The sequence below is a fragment of the Narcine bancroftii genome, chromosome 2 (assembly GCF_036971445.1).
Source record: "Narcine bancroftii isolate sNarBan1 chromosome 2, sNarBan1.hap1, whole genome shotgun sequence".
Lineage (NCBI taxonomy): Eukaryota > Metazoa > Chordata > Chondrichthyes > Torpediniformes > Narcinidae > Narcine > Narcine bancroftii.
In genome coordinates, this window is record NC_091470.1 from 224,947,466 (window position 1) to 224,963,426 (window position 15,961).

At 44.2% G+C, this 15,961-nt stretch overlaps 1 protein-coding gene across 5 annotated transcripts in view; it reads left to right on the forward strand.

Moving 5' to 3' along the window:
- Positions 1-15,961, forward strand: part of rttn (rotatin) — a 397,420-nt gene that overhangs the window by 108,368 nt on the left and 273,091 nt on the right. For all 5 annotated transcript variants that reach the window (XR_011352026.1, XR_011352027.1, XM_069920391.1 and 2 more), the window contains exons 19-20: positions 13,938-14,037; positions 15,011-15,099. Coding sequence is in view for 3 of the 5 variants with exons in the window: in XM_069920391.1 (XP_069776492.1) it covers positions 13,938-14,037; positions 15,011-15,099 (189 nt within the window). In the remaining 2 variants the exon portion in view is untranslated. The remainder of the gene's footprint in view (positions 1-13,937; positions 14,038-15,010; positions 15,100-15,961) is intronic.

Genomic DNA, 15,961 nt, shown 5'->3' on the forward strand with positions numbered 1-15,961 from the left:
GGTTTAGAAGGAATCTAAACCTAGTGATGGAGAACGAAGCAGTCAGCGCAGTCGGCCTGAAACTCCCGACCTTCTGGACAGTTCGACCTGGCATTGGTTCGACCAGACGAAGGGTCAGTTCCAGATTCAGATCACAGCAGAGTCCATCCAGTATTACCATGTGGTCAGCGCCCTGGATCCGCAGACTGCAGACAGAGTGGCCAACTTTATCCACAGGTCACCATCGGAAGGCACTTACACTGCCTTCAAAGAGCTATTAACCGAGACGTTTGGACTCACATAGGAGAGCGATGAGCACGTTTGCTCCACCTGGATGGGCTTGGAGACAGATGCCCGTCGACACTCATCAATGAAATGCTGGCCCTCCTGGGAGATGAGCAGCCTGGCATCATGTACGAGCAGGTAAGGCGTTCCTGGAACAGATGCCTGAAGACATCCAACTGTTCCTGGCGGATGCGGATTTCTCCGACCCCAGAAAGTCGCAACACGGGCAGGCATTCTGTGGAAACAGAAACAGAAGTGCTCGGCTACCGTGGGGCTCGTAAAGAAGTCTCACCGTCAGACTAGAGCAGTCCCAAGCAAGGAACAGCAGACAAGAGGTAAGAGTGAGTCCAGCGACAGATGGTGCTTCTACCACCAGAGATGGGGCACCAAGGCCCGCCGATGCCAGTCCCCCTGGGACAGAGTTCCAGGGAAATGACAAGGCCAGCTGTCGCTGATGGCTACGACGGCTGGCCACCAAGAGATTCTCCTGTACATCTGGGACCGCCTGTCTGGCAGACGCTTCCTGGTGGATACAGGAACAGAGGTCAGTGTGATACCCCCGACAGGGTTGGACACTAGGTGCAGGCTGGCAGGAAACACACTGAGGGCTGCCAACAACAGCAGTATACGGACCTATGGCACTCGTAGAGCAAAGCTGCAGTTGGGGGGCAGTCACTTTTCGAGGGAGTTCACGCTGGCTGCAGTGGAACAACCACACCTCAGAGCGGATTTCCTGCGAGCCCAAAGCCTCTTAGTGGACCTTAAGGGTAAGCAACGTCCACACCGAAACCTACCAAACCATCGCACTGAGGTGCGCTAGGTTTCCGGCAATACACCTGGACTCCGTCCACAGCTCAGAGGATGAGTTCTCCAAGGTGCTAGAAGGATTCCTGACAATCCTTTCCCCTCAGTTCATAGCAGAGATGCCTCAAAGTGGCGTCAGACATCACATCCTGACCAAGGGCCCACCTCTCCAAGCAAGGGCGAGACCACTTCCCCCGGAGAAGCTCCGACTGGCCAAGGAGGAGTTCTGCAAGCTTGAGGAATTGGGTGTTGTTCGACAGTCAGACAGTCCAAGGGCCTCACTCCTGCGCATGGTGACTAAAACAACTGGGGGATTGAGACCATGTGGCAACTATTGCTGGCTCAACAAAGCCACCACCCCAGACTGTTACCCCGTGCCACACATCCAGAATTTTCCGGCAAACCTTCACGGGGAAACAATATTCTTAAAAGTGGACCTCGTGCAAGAATATCACCAGATCGCGATGCATTCTGATGACATCCCTAAGACGACCATCATCACTCCATTTGGGCTGTTCGAGTTCCTGAGGATGCCATTTGGATTCAAAAATGCGGCACAGATATTCCAGTAACTGATGGACGCAGTGGGTCGAGACCTGGACAGCATTTTCACATACCTCGATGATATCCTCGTGGCAAGTAGATCCTGACGGGAACACCTTCAGCACCTCCGAAAACTCTGTAGTCATCTGCAGGTGTTCGGCCTCACCATCAACCTGGCCAAATACCAGTTTGGCTTGAACACCATCAAATTCCTGGGCCATAGGATTACAAAGGATGGGGCCTCACCATTGCCCGACAAGGTAGAGACCATCCGCAGTTTCCCAAAGCCCAGTACAACCAAAGGTCTGCTGGAGTTCGTGGGGATGATAAACTTTTACTGCATGTTTATCCCAGCAGCTGCTCGAGTGATGCGCCCTCTGTTCATCCTGATGTCCGGCAAGGAGAACGACCTGGCCTGGGACGATGAATCCACACGTGCGTTTGTGGAAACCAAAGAAGCCTTGGCTAAAGCTGTACTCCAGACCCACCCCAGATTGTCAGAAATAAAACTTCTCACACATGAGTCTCTTTAAAACTGATGACACGACAAGCTTTATTTACAAGTCTGCAGAGTTGGACTCAACTGGTTTCTCACCAGTTAAGCCCCGATACATACAGTGCATTGATTTTTATACCCTTATTGTTTGCCCTTCCCCTTCTTATTAATACTGTTTTAATTGGTTAGTATTGCAAAAGCATTCTAAGTACAACTGCATTTTTAATTATCACGTTCGTTACGTACGCTGCGAACTCTACATACACTAAATTCTGTTTCTCACCCTTCTTATCAATCTTTTGTCTCCTGCATGTCTCTCACTATGACCATGAAAAGATATGTTTAAAAAAAAACATATCCAGCTGAACTTTTTGTCCTTGGCTGCTAGTAAGCTCCCTGTCCGTTCTGGCTTCCCTTTTTATGATTAATCATCACATTTTAACTTAAGCCATTTTAACCTAAATTCTCTATATATAACAATCCACCCCTTTCTCTCTTTAAAATGTGTGTATGCAAAACCAGAGTCCATCAGGGCAAGGTGGGCCTGAGTCACCCTTCCAACCGTTAAGAGGGAAAGGAGTGGTATTAGGAATCTGTATATAATGACCCATATTATTTCCTTCTTTTTCCACACAAGGGGTATATGGATGTTGGGTGGTATTTTCTGCCCAGCATTTCTCAGGAACTGAGGTATGGGAAATAAAATTACCCTCCTTTCTTCCCCAAATGTGGTCCTGAAACAGGACCACTGTGTCTCTGCATTTCTTACATTTCACACCTGATAAAGACATAGGCAAACTAAGAAAAATCAAAGAACATAACAATAACATTGTGAATCAAGTCTTTCTGCGAAATCGCAAGGTAAGAGGTTTTTCTCCAGGAACACAAGTCCAATCTGAGTTCGTATCAGGGTCCTGAGGCGCCTCTACAGGTCCCTTAAATCTGGATGCGTGCGTCCACCCCTTCTCTCTTGTTCGTGCTGCAGCCTCTGTAGTTAAGAGAACTTGGTATGGACCTTCCCACTGGGGCTGGAGTTTTTCAGTTTTCCAGGTCTTGATGAGAATCCAGTCTCCTGGTTCCACTTTGTGTAAAGAAAAGTCTAGAGGCGGTGTTTGTGCCAATAGTCCTCTCTTTCGTAAATCTGTAAGAGAGCGTGACAGTGCCTGTAAATAGTTCCTAACAAATATATCCCCTTCCCCCAAGGTGGGACACCCCTCAACTGTACTCCAGAAGGGAAGTCCAAACATCATTTCATAAGGGGACAACCCTACATCTTTTCGTGGGGCAGTACGAATTCTCAATAAAGCCAGGGGCAGACACTTTATCCAAGGCATTTTAGTTTCCACCATTAATTTTGTCAATTGCATTTTTAGGGTTCCATTCATACGTTCAACCTTCCCTGAGCTTTGTGGATGCCAAGGGGTATGTAATTTCCAAGAGACCTGTAATGCATTACAAATCAATTGCTGGATTTTTGAAGAAAAATGTGGACCCCTGTCTGAGTCTATAGAATCCATTATACCATATCTGGGGATTATCTGCTCTAGGAGGAGGCGAGCTACTGTAGAGGCTGTAGTATTTATTGTTGGGAAGGCTTCTACCCATCGGGTAAAGTGATCTATTATCACCAACAGATATTTCCATCTTTGAACTTGAGGTAACTCTGTGAAGTCAATCTGGATACGTTGAAAAGGGCGTATGGCTAATGGTTGACCTCCCATGGTCCCTGTCCTCATTATCTTCTTATTAATTTTTGTGCATAGGTAACAATTTTGCACCTCTTGTTGGGCCAAGGTGTAGATTCCCTTACACACATATTCTCGAAGCACTGTGTCACATAAGGCTTGAGTGCCCCAGTGGCTCTGTTGATGCAGGTGTTTTAAAATGTTGCGAGTTATTTCTTTATTTAGAACAGTTCTTCCATCTGGTGTTTTCCATGTTCCATCAGGTAATTGGCTTGCGCCCAGCTGATCCATGTTCTTTTCTTCCTTAGCAGTGAAAATGGGAGCTGTCTTTATGCCTTGCCTTATTGGGATTAAAGTCAGCAAACGGACTTCTTGTTGCATGGCTGCTCTTTTGGCTTCTTCATCAGCCAGTCTGTTTCCAATTGCTGTCGGGTTATCTCCCCTTTGATGGCTTGGTATGTAGACCACTGCTATTTCTTGGGGTAATGTTAAGGCTTCTAAAGTCAGAGTAATCATCTGTTCGTGTGCCAATTCCTTTCCTCTTGATGTAATTAGACCACGCTCCTTCCAGATCTTACCAAAGGTATGCACTACCCCGTATGCGTATTTGGAATCTGTGTAAATCGTTCCAATTTTCTTTGCCAGTATTCTGAGGGCTCTCTGCAAGGCATATAGTTCACAGGATTGTGCTGACCAGCTTCCGGGTAGTCTCGTGGATTCTACTACTTTCCAAGTATTTCCTTCTATTATAGCATACCCATTTCTTCTTATTCCGTCAACACATCTGGCGGAGCCGTCAATGTAGAATTCATATCCTTCTCCCAGCGGAGTATCGCAAAGGTCTTCTCGGGTCTTGGTCTGAAGATCTGTCAACTCGACACAGTCATGCTCCACCTCTTTCTCTGTTTCACTGCCGTATAAAAACTGAGCTGGGTTGCAGCTATTAATCTTTGCAAACTGTAGATCTTCTCCGACCATTAAAATGGTTTCATACTTTAATATGCGAGAATCAGTCAGCCATCGATGGGCAGTTTGTGTTAATAAAACACTCACAGAATGGGAGGTGTACACAGTCATCTTTCCTCCAAAAGTAAGTTTACGTGCTTCCTCTACCAACAGAGCAGCAGCCGCTACTCCCTGGATACACGTCGGCCATCCGCGAGACACTGGGTCCATCATTTTGGAAAGGAAAGCCACTGGGTGTCGCTGACCGCCTTTTTCCTGTGTTAAAACTCCCACAGCTGTTCCTTGGTTATGAGTGACAAATAGCTGGAAGGGCTGTTTTAAAGAGGGCAGAGTGAGCACTGGGGCTCGTGTTAGGCGATGTTTCAAGTCCTCGAACCATCCCTCCTCCTCCTGGGTCCATTTCAATGGATAGTCATTTTCATTTGTCAGTTTATCATACATAAACTTCACCAAAGCTGAGTAGTCCTCTATCCATAACCTACAGTATCCTAAGAGTCCCAGGAATTGTCTTATTTCCTTCTTATTACGGGGTAAAGGCATTCTAGTGATTCCCGCAATTCGTTCAGGGGTAATTCGTTTCTGTCCTTTACTTATCTGGTGTCCCAGATATATCACAGTTTTCTCAACAAACTGTAACTTGTTTCTGGACACTCGTAGACCCTTTTTCCCCAGATAATTCAAGAGTCTAATGGTCTCTCTCCTCATTTCTTGTTCCTTGGGTCCTGATAATAGTAAATCATCCACATACTGCATTAGTTGGGAATCATCAGATTGTGGATAGTCCATCAGGATTTGTTCTAGCATTTGTCCAAACAGGTTTGGAGATTCAGTGAACCCTTGGGGCAATACAGTCCATCGAAACTGTCTCCGTCTACCTGTCCATGGATTTTCCCATTCAAACGCAAACATATCTCTACTTTCCTCTTCTAACGGACAAGTCCAGAAGGCATCCTTCAAGTCGATAACACTAAACCACTCATGGTCTGGGGGAATCCGACTCATAATAGTATAGGGATTAGGCACCACTGGGTGGCGGGTCTGAACAATAGCATTCAAACTTCTTAGATCCTGAACTAGGCGATAGGATCCATCTGACTTTTTTACTGGGAGTATAGGGGTGTTATAAGGTGACATGCATTCTTCTAATAGTCCGTCTCGTATTAAAGTCTCAATTACCGGCTGTAGCCCTTTTCTCCCTTCCAAAGAAATAGGATACTGACGTTTCCTTACCGGCTGATGACCTGGTATTAATGTGACATGTAAAGGTGGGATGTCCAGACCTCCTCGATTTCCCTCCTTATACCAGACTCTCTCGTCAATCTGCCGTTCATCCTCTTCCTTTAAAGCGCAGAGGTGGACTCGCACTTCTCCGTCCACAGGGAGAGCACCCAAACCTAGGAGAGCCTGTAAGTCCCTTCCTAGGAGGTTAAATCCAGCCGAAGGTAATAACAAGAGGTCTTGTACCCCTTCTCTTTCTTCCAGTTTCACTGTTACTTGGGGAATTATTGATACCATTCTGGGAGCTCCTTCTATCCCAGAAATTGTCAAATTACTTTTTATAGGCTCAGTTCCGATTGGCACAGTTATTACACTACTTCGTTCCGCTCCTGTGTCCACCATAAACACCACCTCTTCTCCCTTGGGACCAATTTTTAGTTTTACCAGGGGTTCCCTCTTATATTTGGTCCCTAACATTTGGAACCCCTGACACCCCTAATCTTCTTCCATAAGTTCGAGGGCACGCAATTCCCTCTTGTATCGGGGGCATTCCCTCTTAAAGTGTCCTTACTCATTGCAGTAATAGCACTTAACGAACCTCCGGGGTCTTCCCTCTCTTGGATATCTTGGATTGTTTAGAGGAAGGTTTTGTTTTCTTTCCCCTCTGGATTCAGCATTCATCTGTCGGATAGTCTGTACCATAACCTTTGTCGCCTTCTTTTGATCTTCTTCTTCTCTCTGCACATATACTTTTTGTGCCTTTTTTAACAGTTCACTTAGGGGTTTTTCACTCCAGTCCTCCTCCTTTTCTAGTTTCTTTCTAATGTCTTGCCATGATTTGGAAACAAATTCAATTCGAATAAGCTGTTCACCCATTGGTGTACTAGGGTCCACACCAGCATACTGTTGGACATTCTTTCTCACCCTCTCCAAAAAATCAGTAGGGGACTCGTCTTTCCCCTGGTGGTTCCCAAATGCCTTGGTAAAATTGTGACCCTTTGGCACAGCCTCCCGTATCCCTTTAATTGTCCACTCTCTATATTGTCTCATACTTGCCAATCCCTCGGGTGTTCGTTTGTCCCACCTGGGTTCATTTAAGGGATATTTTTGTTCATGGGGTCTAGGGTCCCCAGGTTGTTCATATTCCCACATGAGGAGGGCAGCCCGTCGAATCATCTGCCTCTCCTGGGGTGAAAATAATGTTCCCATTATTGCCTGCATCTCTTCCCACGTATATGTGTTTGGTCCCAAGAATTGGTCAAGCTGTTCAGCCAGTCCTATAGGATCTTCCAATAACTTTTTCATTTCTTTCTTAAATCCCCGCACCTCTGTACTAGTTAGGGGAACATTCACATATCCCGTTCCCCCTCCCGGTCCTCCCATAGGAACTTCTCTCAGGGGATTTAGGTTTATTGAAAACTTTGATGGTCCTGGACCAGTCTGGGATCTTGTCCAGGGTCGGTTTACCGGTGGAAGTTTAGGGTCCGACTCCCTTAATTCATCCTTTTTATCCCGGCCCCCTTCGGGGCAATCAGATTCATCACCTTTCCCCTCCGGTAATAAGCTTTCCTCGGGCGCAGTAGGCACCGGGGGAATATAAGGAGGGGGAAGGTTGTCCAGAGGTTCCCATTTCTTTTCTCCTGCCACTCTCAATTTAAAACATTCTGTTAAGGATCCTGGCCAGGGAACCCAACAAAATGCATATGCTGACTCTTCTTGATTCACCTTTGGTCTCGAATTTACATATATGTTTAATGCTTGTCTAACCCAATCCTCATCAGATCCAAATTTCGGCCACCAGACCGAGGAACCTTTAATAGGTTGTTTTGACCAAAGGAGACAATATTGGACCATCTTTTTCTTGTTTTTGTCCCGATATCTTTTACTATCCCAATTTTCAAACATTCTCCCCAAAGGGCTGTCAAGGGGTACTCCCAGGAATTGTCCTGAATTTTCAGACGAGCCCTTAGATTTTGATCCTCCCATTTTCCCACCTAGATCTGTTTATCGTTGCTGAGGACCCTCTCGTTCTGGACCCTACTCCCTTCTTCTCAGACGCCTCGTCGGAGGTGCTGTCCCTCCTTCGGTTACCGCTGAGGTTTTCCTGGGGTTGACCCCTCTCTTCTCGGCACTTCGTCGGAGGTGCTGTCCCTCCTTCGGTTACCGCCGAGGTTTCCCTGGGGTCTTTCTTAGAGTCCCGCGACAGGGTCCTCACACCACGACAAAAGATCTATACTTAATCTATTCCGTTAGGTTTTTATCCAAACAGGTGTATCCCGTTACACCTGTTACCCAATCCCCACACCACAATCGTAAGTCGTCACTTACCGGTGTCTTCCCGGGGATTGAACCGTCACCCTTCTCCTCTCCGTCTTGTCGTGTCACCTTGTCCGGATACCACTCGCTCAAGCCGCCCGAAGCGACGAGCAAGGGACTAGGAGCCGCTGAACTCAGCGGGGTGCACCACCTCCGATGTCCCTCTTCTCGCCTCCCCTCACGGCCGGAGTGTAGATCCCGGACGAACCCCCATTTGTCAGAAATAAAACTTCTCACACATGAGTCTCTTTAAAACTGATGACACGACAAGCTTTATTTACAAGTCTGCAGAGTTGGACTCAACTGGTTTCTCACCAGTTAAGCCCCGATACATACAGTGCATTGATTTTTATACCCTTATTGTTTGCCCTTCCCCTTCTTATTAATACTGTTTTAATTGGTTAGTATTGCAAAAGCATTCTAAGTACAACTGCATTTTTAATTATCACGTTCGTTACGTACGCTGCGAACTCTACATACACTAAATTCTGTTTCTCACCCTTCTTATCAATCTTTTGTCTCCTGCATGTCTCTCACTATGACCATGAAAAGATATGTTTAAAAAAAAACATATCCAGCTGAACTTTTTGTCCTTGGCTGCTAGTAAGCTCCCTGTCCGTTCTGGCTTCCCTTTTTATGATTAATCATCACATTTTAACTTAAGCCATTTTAACCTAAATTCTCTATATATAACACAGATCAGATGCACCCACTGCCCTCACAGTCAATGCCTCAGGAACAGCGATTGGTGGAATCCTGGAGCAGCAGGTAGAAGGAAGTTGGTACCCACTAGCTTTCTTCAGCAAACATCTGTGGCCCCCTGAACTAAAGTACAGAGCTTTCAATAGAGAGCTGCTGGTGTTGTACTTAGCCATCCGCCACTTCCGGTACTTTCTTGAAGGAAAGGCTTTCACAGACCACAAACCACTGGCTTTCGCCCTGGCTAAAATTTCTGACCCCTGGTCAGCCCGCCAACAGAGACACTTGTCTTACACCACCAACGTCCAGCACATCTCTCTACAAAGACAACGTGGTCGCGGACACCTTGTCAAGACACAGCATCCACTCCCAAGTCAACGGTCTGGATTTCGTAGCACTGGCAGAGACACGGCAGCAAGACATTGAGATCCTGCAGTACAGGACCTCTGTCACAGGCCTTCGGCTTCAGGATGTTCCAGTCGACACCGTTACTACCACCCTCCTATGCAATGTGGCCACTGGACAGGTTCGACCTATTGTGCCAATGGCATTGAGGCGATGAGTTTTTGACTCCATCCACAGGCTGGCACACCCATCCATCAGGACTACGATCCGGCTGGTGGCCAGCAAGTACGTGTGGCATAGATTGCAGAAACAAGTCCGGGAATGGGCCAAGGTGTGTACGCAGTGCCAAAAAGCCAAAGTGCAGCTACACACCAAGGTGCCCCCACAGCCTTTCGAGCCAACGGAACACAGGTTTGACCACATTCACGTGGACATAGTGGGACCCTTACCAGTCTCTCAGGGATTCCGTTACCTGTTCACAGTGGTCGACCTCTTCACCCGGTGGCCAGAAACAATTCCCCTGGCCAACACATCCACCAGGTCCTGTGCCAAAGCACTCCTCTCACCCTGGATTGCAAGATTCAGACTGCCACAGCACATCACTTCTGACCGAGGCGCACAGTTCACTTCCAGTTTGTGGACCGACATTGCCAACCTGTGGGGCACTCAGCTACACCATATGAAGGCATATCACCTGCAAGTGGGTGGGGTCATGTGGCGGCCCGCAATTGCAGAGATCAGGCCAGCACATCGCGCTGCAGCAGACGTGGACAGAGATTGCTAAAGCGACTCCCAGGACAATGAACCAGCGGAGGTAGAAGCTGAGGCAGCATCAGACCAACAGCCCTAAAATGGCATTGGTCAAGCTGCCCCGCTAACTCAGCAGAAACAGGCTGGCGAAGAAGGGCATTCATATGCATGGACGTTCCCGCCCGCTATTGTTATTCATACGGATGACTCAGTCAATCAGCAAAAACGGCGGGAACTTGAACAGTATAAAAGCAGCCTTTCCAGCCCTAATAAAGGAGTGAGCTTAACCTGCCATGTGTTTCTTTGTAGTGGTCGGCTACATGACCATAATAAATAGAGCTAAATAAATCTAAAATCATAAAGTTTTTCGCTCTATCCTGGTGCATGTGACAATAAACAATCCAATTCAACTATCACTATTTATTATTTTCCATCCTTAAATCTGTCATTTGTATTGTTCATTTGTATACTAGAGGATGTGATTCATATGGTGTGTCATTATCAATTTGCACTCTGGCAATGTTGTGACATAATCTATTGATGTGTTCAGGGCACATTACCTAGTTGTAATTACCTAGTTGTAATTTCCATTAGATTCTCTGCTTCTGCCCTGCTCATTGCCCAAAGCTCAGTCAATGTAATTCTGGGTGAGAATACTTGTAATCTATTTTTTGTATAATTTTCAGTGCTTAGCTCTTGCCTTTAAAATTTTCAGCCTGCTGTTTTTCATAATGTCCTATTCATTTTGCCAATCTGGGTGATACTAAATGCTTCATTCAATTTATTGCTGTTTGTGAATTTAACCAGATTGGAATGAATTTCTGAATTTTGCTGATTAAATTAGAAACTGGTAGGTGTCCTGGGAATTATTTTGGGGACAATTCTGATTTTGAGCATTCAGCATTAATCATATTTAAAGTAGATAAAAAGTTTGAAGTATGCAGTGGTGCATTAAAATTTAACTTTACCACTTTTGGGGTGGCACAGTTGGTGTAGTGTTTAGTGCAATGCCATCACAACGCCAGCGATCAGGATCAGGGTTTGAATTGCAATCTGTCTGTAAGGAGTTTGTACATTTTCTTCATGTCTGCATGGGTTTTCCCTTTGGGGGTACGGTTTCCTCCCACCTTTCAAAACATACAAGGGGTGTAGGTTAATTGGGCTGAAATGGCCTGTTACTGTGCTATATGTCTAAATTATAAAATTTAAAACTTTAAGTGCAAGGCATTGAGTTTTTCTGTTAAATCTGGGTAGGACTTGTGCAGTAAATGACAGAACCTTGGACTATGCCATGGAAATGAGAGGCCTCACTATGCTGATACATACTGTAGTTCCTTGAAAGGAGCAATACAGAAGATGTTTGTCATGCTTGGTTTAAGTCAGGACGTTAAGTACGGGAGCTCAGATGTTATGTTGCAACTGCACAAGACATTATAAGAACACACTTGGAGTGTTTTGTGCAGTCTGGCCACTCTGCTTTGGGAAGGATGTCATTGTTGGAATGCCTGCAAAACAAAAAGTCACAATGTTTCTTCAATCACGTAAATCAGTTTTCTAATCTTAAAAATTGCCACCTTTCAGGCTCATCTTTTCCAGAGAAACCAACCTTTGACCATTCCATTTTTCTTGATTGGTATAACCTTATAATTCTCATATGAATCTTATTTTGGCCTTCAGAAGTGCCTTTATGGCCTTTTTATTAAAAGAATACACAGAATTTTGTAAAGCGTTCACAGCATGGTTTTAACATGTTCAACAAAATGTTTCTTATTTTCCTTTATAAGCCTATGAAAATGAAAGACTGTTTGATTTGTGTTTCATTTTGAGTGTCCTCGGTACTCTTAGTAATTGATGTGATGGTGCTTTTGGATCCTATGTTCCTCCACCATGTGTAAACTTGTTTTTCAAAATTCTTTCACCCAAGTGCATCACTTCATCCTTCTTTCACCTGCCTGTTCAGCAAGGTTATTAATTTCATGAGGTACTTTTTTCATAAGCCACCTCAAAATTAAATGGTCAACCCTATATTCAAATTATTCTTCCGATTTCTTAGTGCAGATTATTTACCTAAGAAGTTCATGCTGGAACTGGACCCTCTGCCAGAGTACTAACTAGTCTTGACCTACTAACTAGTCTGTAATTGTTTAACAAGGACTGTGGAAACTTTTCTTTCTCACTCAGCCATGGATGAGATTAGATCTGTTTAGATGAGTGGTAAGTTAGAATTTGAACAAAACACCATTTGTCTTTATCCTTGTGGTCAAAGGTTTGGATTACAATTAATTCATATTCACAGATTCAAAACCTGTGTTTAAATTGCAATCCTCTTGTATTATTTGTACATCAAATTATTTGTTGAGAGCATTATGCCATTCATTAGTTTTTAACATGGCCTGACAATAGACCGTAATGGTTTTTTTTTGGAAAATTTGAAAGTAATTTTCAAAGTGTGAAAGCAGTAACAACTATTTCTAGATTATTTATGTTTTGGGATTACGTCCAGATTCTCCCAGAATGATGCATTATGTGATCCTGGTTGAAAGGATACTTCTTTGGAAGTATTGCAGCTTTGTGCTGACTACTTTGAGACAATTCTGGAATGACCATGCTTCACTATGTTACTGTAAGCTAGGTCCTATACTTTTTATCTTTTTTGAAAATTTCTCAGCACATGGCGTCAAAGCTACCAAGCTCACTCCCAATCCACATCTCCCTGCCCTTGCTATCCATCAATCCCCTTAGATTGAAAGAATGCCTGAATGGTGCACTCTCAACAGCCTCGCACTCAGTGACACCAAAACTAAAGAGCTGCTTGTTGACTTCAGGAAAGTGATCATTTGGGTGAATCAGAGAACAAATTTAAGATCTTGGGAGTCACTATCTCGGAGGATCTTTCCTGGACCCAACACACCAATGACATTGAGAAGAAAGCATGTCAGCGCCTCTACTTCCTCAGGAATTTGTGAAGGTTTGGTACTATACCAGAAACCCTGGCAAATTTCTACAGAGGTGTGGTGGAAAGTGTGCTGACCACCTGCTTCACGATCTGGTATGGGGACACTAGTACACCTGACCGTAAAGCCTTCAAGAAGGTAGTGGACAGAGCCCATGTCATCACAGGCAAAACCCGTCCTACTATTGAGTATATCTACAGGAAATGCTGCCATCAGAGAACAGCAGCAATCATCAAAGACCCACACTACCAGCACATGCTCTGTTCTTGCTGCTGCCAACAGAGAAGAGGTTTAGGAGCCACGAGACTCGCACCACCAGGTTCAGGAATAGCTGCTACTCCTCCACCATTAGAATCATCAAGGTCAAACGTAATCAGAGACTCATTTAAGGAATCTTGTGCACTTTATTGACTTTCTTTTTGTTCTTTTTGTATTGCATGGTCAGTTTGTTTACATTCATTATCTGTTTGCAGTTCTCTGGTTACGTTTATGCTGTGTACAGTTTTATTTTGCACTATCAATTAGTGGTATTTCTCCACACCCAATGGAAAAAGGAATCTCAGGGTTGTATGTGATGTGTATATACTCTGACAATAAATCTGATATCTAATTGGTCCCCTTCTCCTCATCGTCCCACCAGATCCAGCCCCAGATCAGGGTGATACACTTTCCACGATGGCAGATCCAGAGCTAAAATGGTTGTTAGTTCTTCGTTGCAACACTTAGTGGGTGAAGACATTTGGATCTGCTAAAGTTTCTTAGCTAACCTATTGCTAAATAAGATCTTTTAGTTCCAAGCAAGATTATTCCACTTTGTATTTTTGTTTCAAATGACATAGTTCAACAGAGATATAATTGAATTGTTCCACCAATATCACATCTTATCTTTTGTTCAAGGATGATAGTGTTTGCAGAGTTTATGAAATCCTGATCTCTGAGACTGTTGACCTGATTCTACGGAAATCTGCAGCCGAACAACTAGCAATTATGGCCCAAGGTAAATGCTTCCTAATCAGTGCAGTGTTTTGATACATTTTCAGAGAGTATAATTTTTACTTCTCTGATACATGAAACAGTATTTTTATACTTGTTTTGAGTACTTTTCTCCCCTCAATCTATTATACTCGAAAGTGCATTTAAATAGGACATCTGTTTAGGACTTGTTGACAACAAATTAATCTATAAAAGCAATGGCAATTATTCTTATCTCTATGTAGCAGATTAAAAGTATTTTGATTTTCTTTAATAAGCAAAATGTTGTGCAAAGCAAGGTCCTGAATTTGCACTCCTCTGCCAAATTTTTGTTCAAGCATGAACTCTTCTGCTGAGGGCCTACCTTCCATATTAGTATTGCCCCAGTGCATCGCAAAGTCTTCCTCAACATGGACAACTGGCTGCACTCTTGGTGGCTTTCACAACATGTGCGATCCAGTGTCCAGGTTCTCCACCTGGTAAAGATGTCGGTGATAATTCTCAGTTTTGAAGCCCAAGTTACACTATCGGGCATGCCACGTTGTTGACATTCCCAGCACCATACTTCTGAAATAGAGGCTCTATTCAGAATTCAGCCATAGGAAATCAAGGAAAAGATATAAGGATGTGCTCAAGGTGTCCCCAATGGCTTGGAAATCTTGGGCCACTTAAAATGGAAATGAAACATTCAGGATGGCACTGGGAACCTCATGCCTGTGCATCAGGAGTCCTGCTTAAACAATGGAAGGAGCAGGCCACCTCAAACCACTTACCCAGCCACCTCATCAGCAATCACCTGCCTTTCAGTGGAAGTGATTCCCTTATTGTTGCATTAGCTATTTCAGAACTCACAAAACCAGAGTGGAAGCAAGTCAACCTCAGTCCCCGGGGAATGAGAACATTATCAAGGACAATCATGGATGGACAATAATTAGGTTTAAAAGGATGTTTATGCAATTGTGGGGACATGGAATAAGTTGTGTATGATTTATTTACAGATGCCAAAATCCACGAAGGATTGAAAAATCTTGGAATTGTGGAAAAGATAGTTTCGTTTACACATGAAAGTGTACACAAGACTGGAAAGGTACTTTGCAATATGTTTTTCTTCCCCACTTTGTGTCCAGTTAGTGTTTGTGGTTTCTGGAAGGCTTTGTTCTTTTATCTAAATGTATTTAAATTTCCAATTCTCTAATTGTTTAAAATATGGATGCAACTGTTGGCTTGAATTCATTTTAGAACTCGTAGCTTTATGAGAATCAAATTACTATTGACCAGAACTGTTGCATTCATTTCAGCCATTTTTAGTTTTTCTGACCTCTGTGGCCACTTAGAGTCATTCACATTAGTTTGAGACTCTAAATGCCAGAAGAATGGATCGGGTAAGTAAGGTGGCTTCTTCCCATGTTTTCAAGTGAACTTGAGGGATGTTTTTGGAAAAGCAGTTGAATGGTGACTTTCACTGATATCAGCTGTAAATAGATTAATTTGTAAATATTACCTTGTGTTCTTTGGAATATTGGTATAAAATTCTGGATCTTTAATCTTAACATAGTTGTCCTAGAAACATAGAAGATAGGAGCAGGAGTAGGTCATTCGACCCTTCGAGCCTGCTCCGCCATTCAACGAGATCATGGCTGATCTTAAAGTTCAGTACCCCGTCCCTGCCTTCTCTCCGTAACCTTTAATACCCTTATACTGAAGAAATTATCTAATTCTCTCTTAAATATATTTAATGAACCTGCCTCTTCTGCCCTCTGTGGCAATGAATTCCACAGATTCACCACCCTCTGGGTAAAGAAATTCCTCCTCATCTCGGTCCTAAATGGTTTGCCTATTATCCTCAAACCATGGCCCCGGGTTCTGGATTTTCCCATCATTGGAAACATCTCATCTGCATCCATTCTGTCCAGTCCTGCCAGAATTTTATATGTCTCTATGAGATCCCC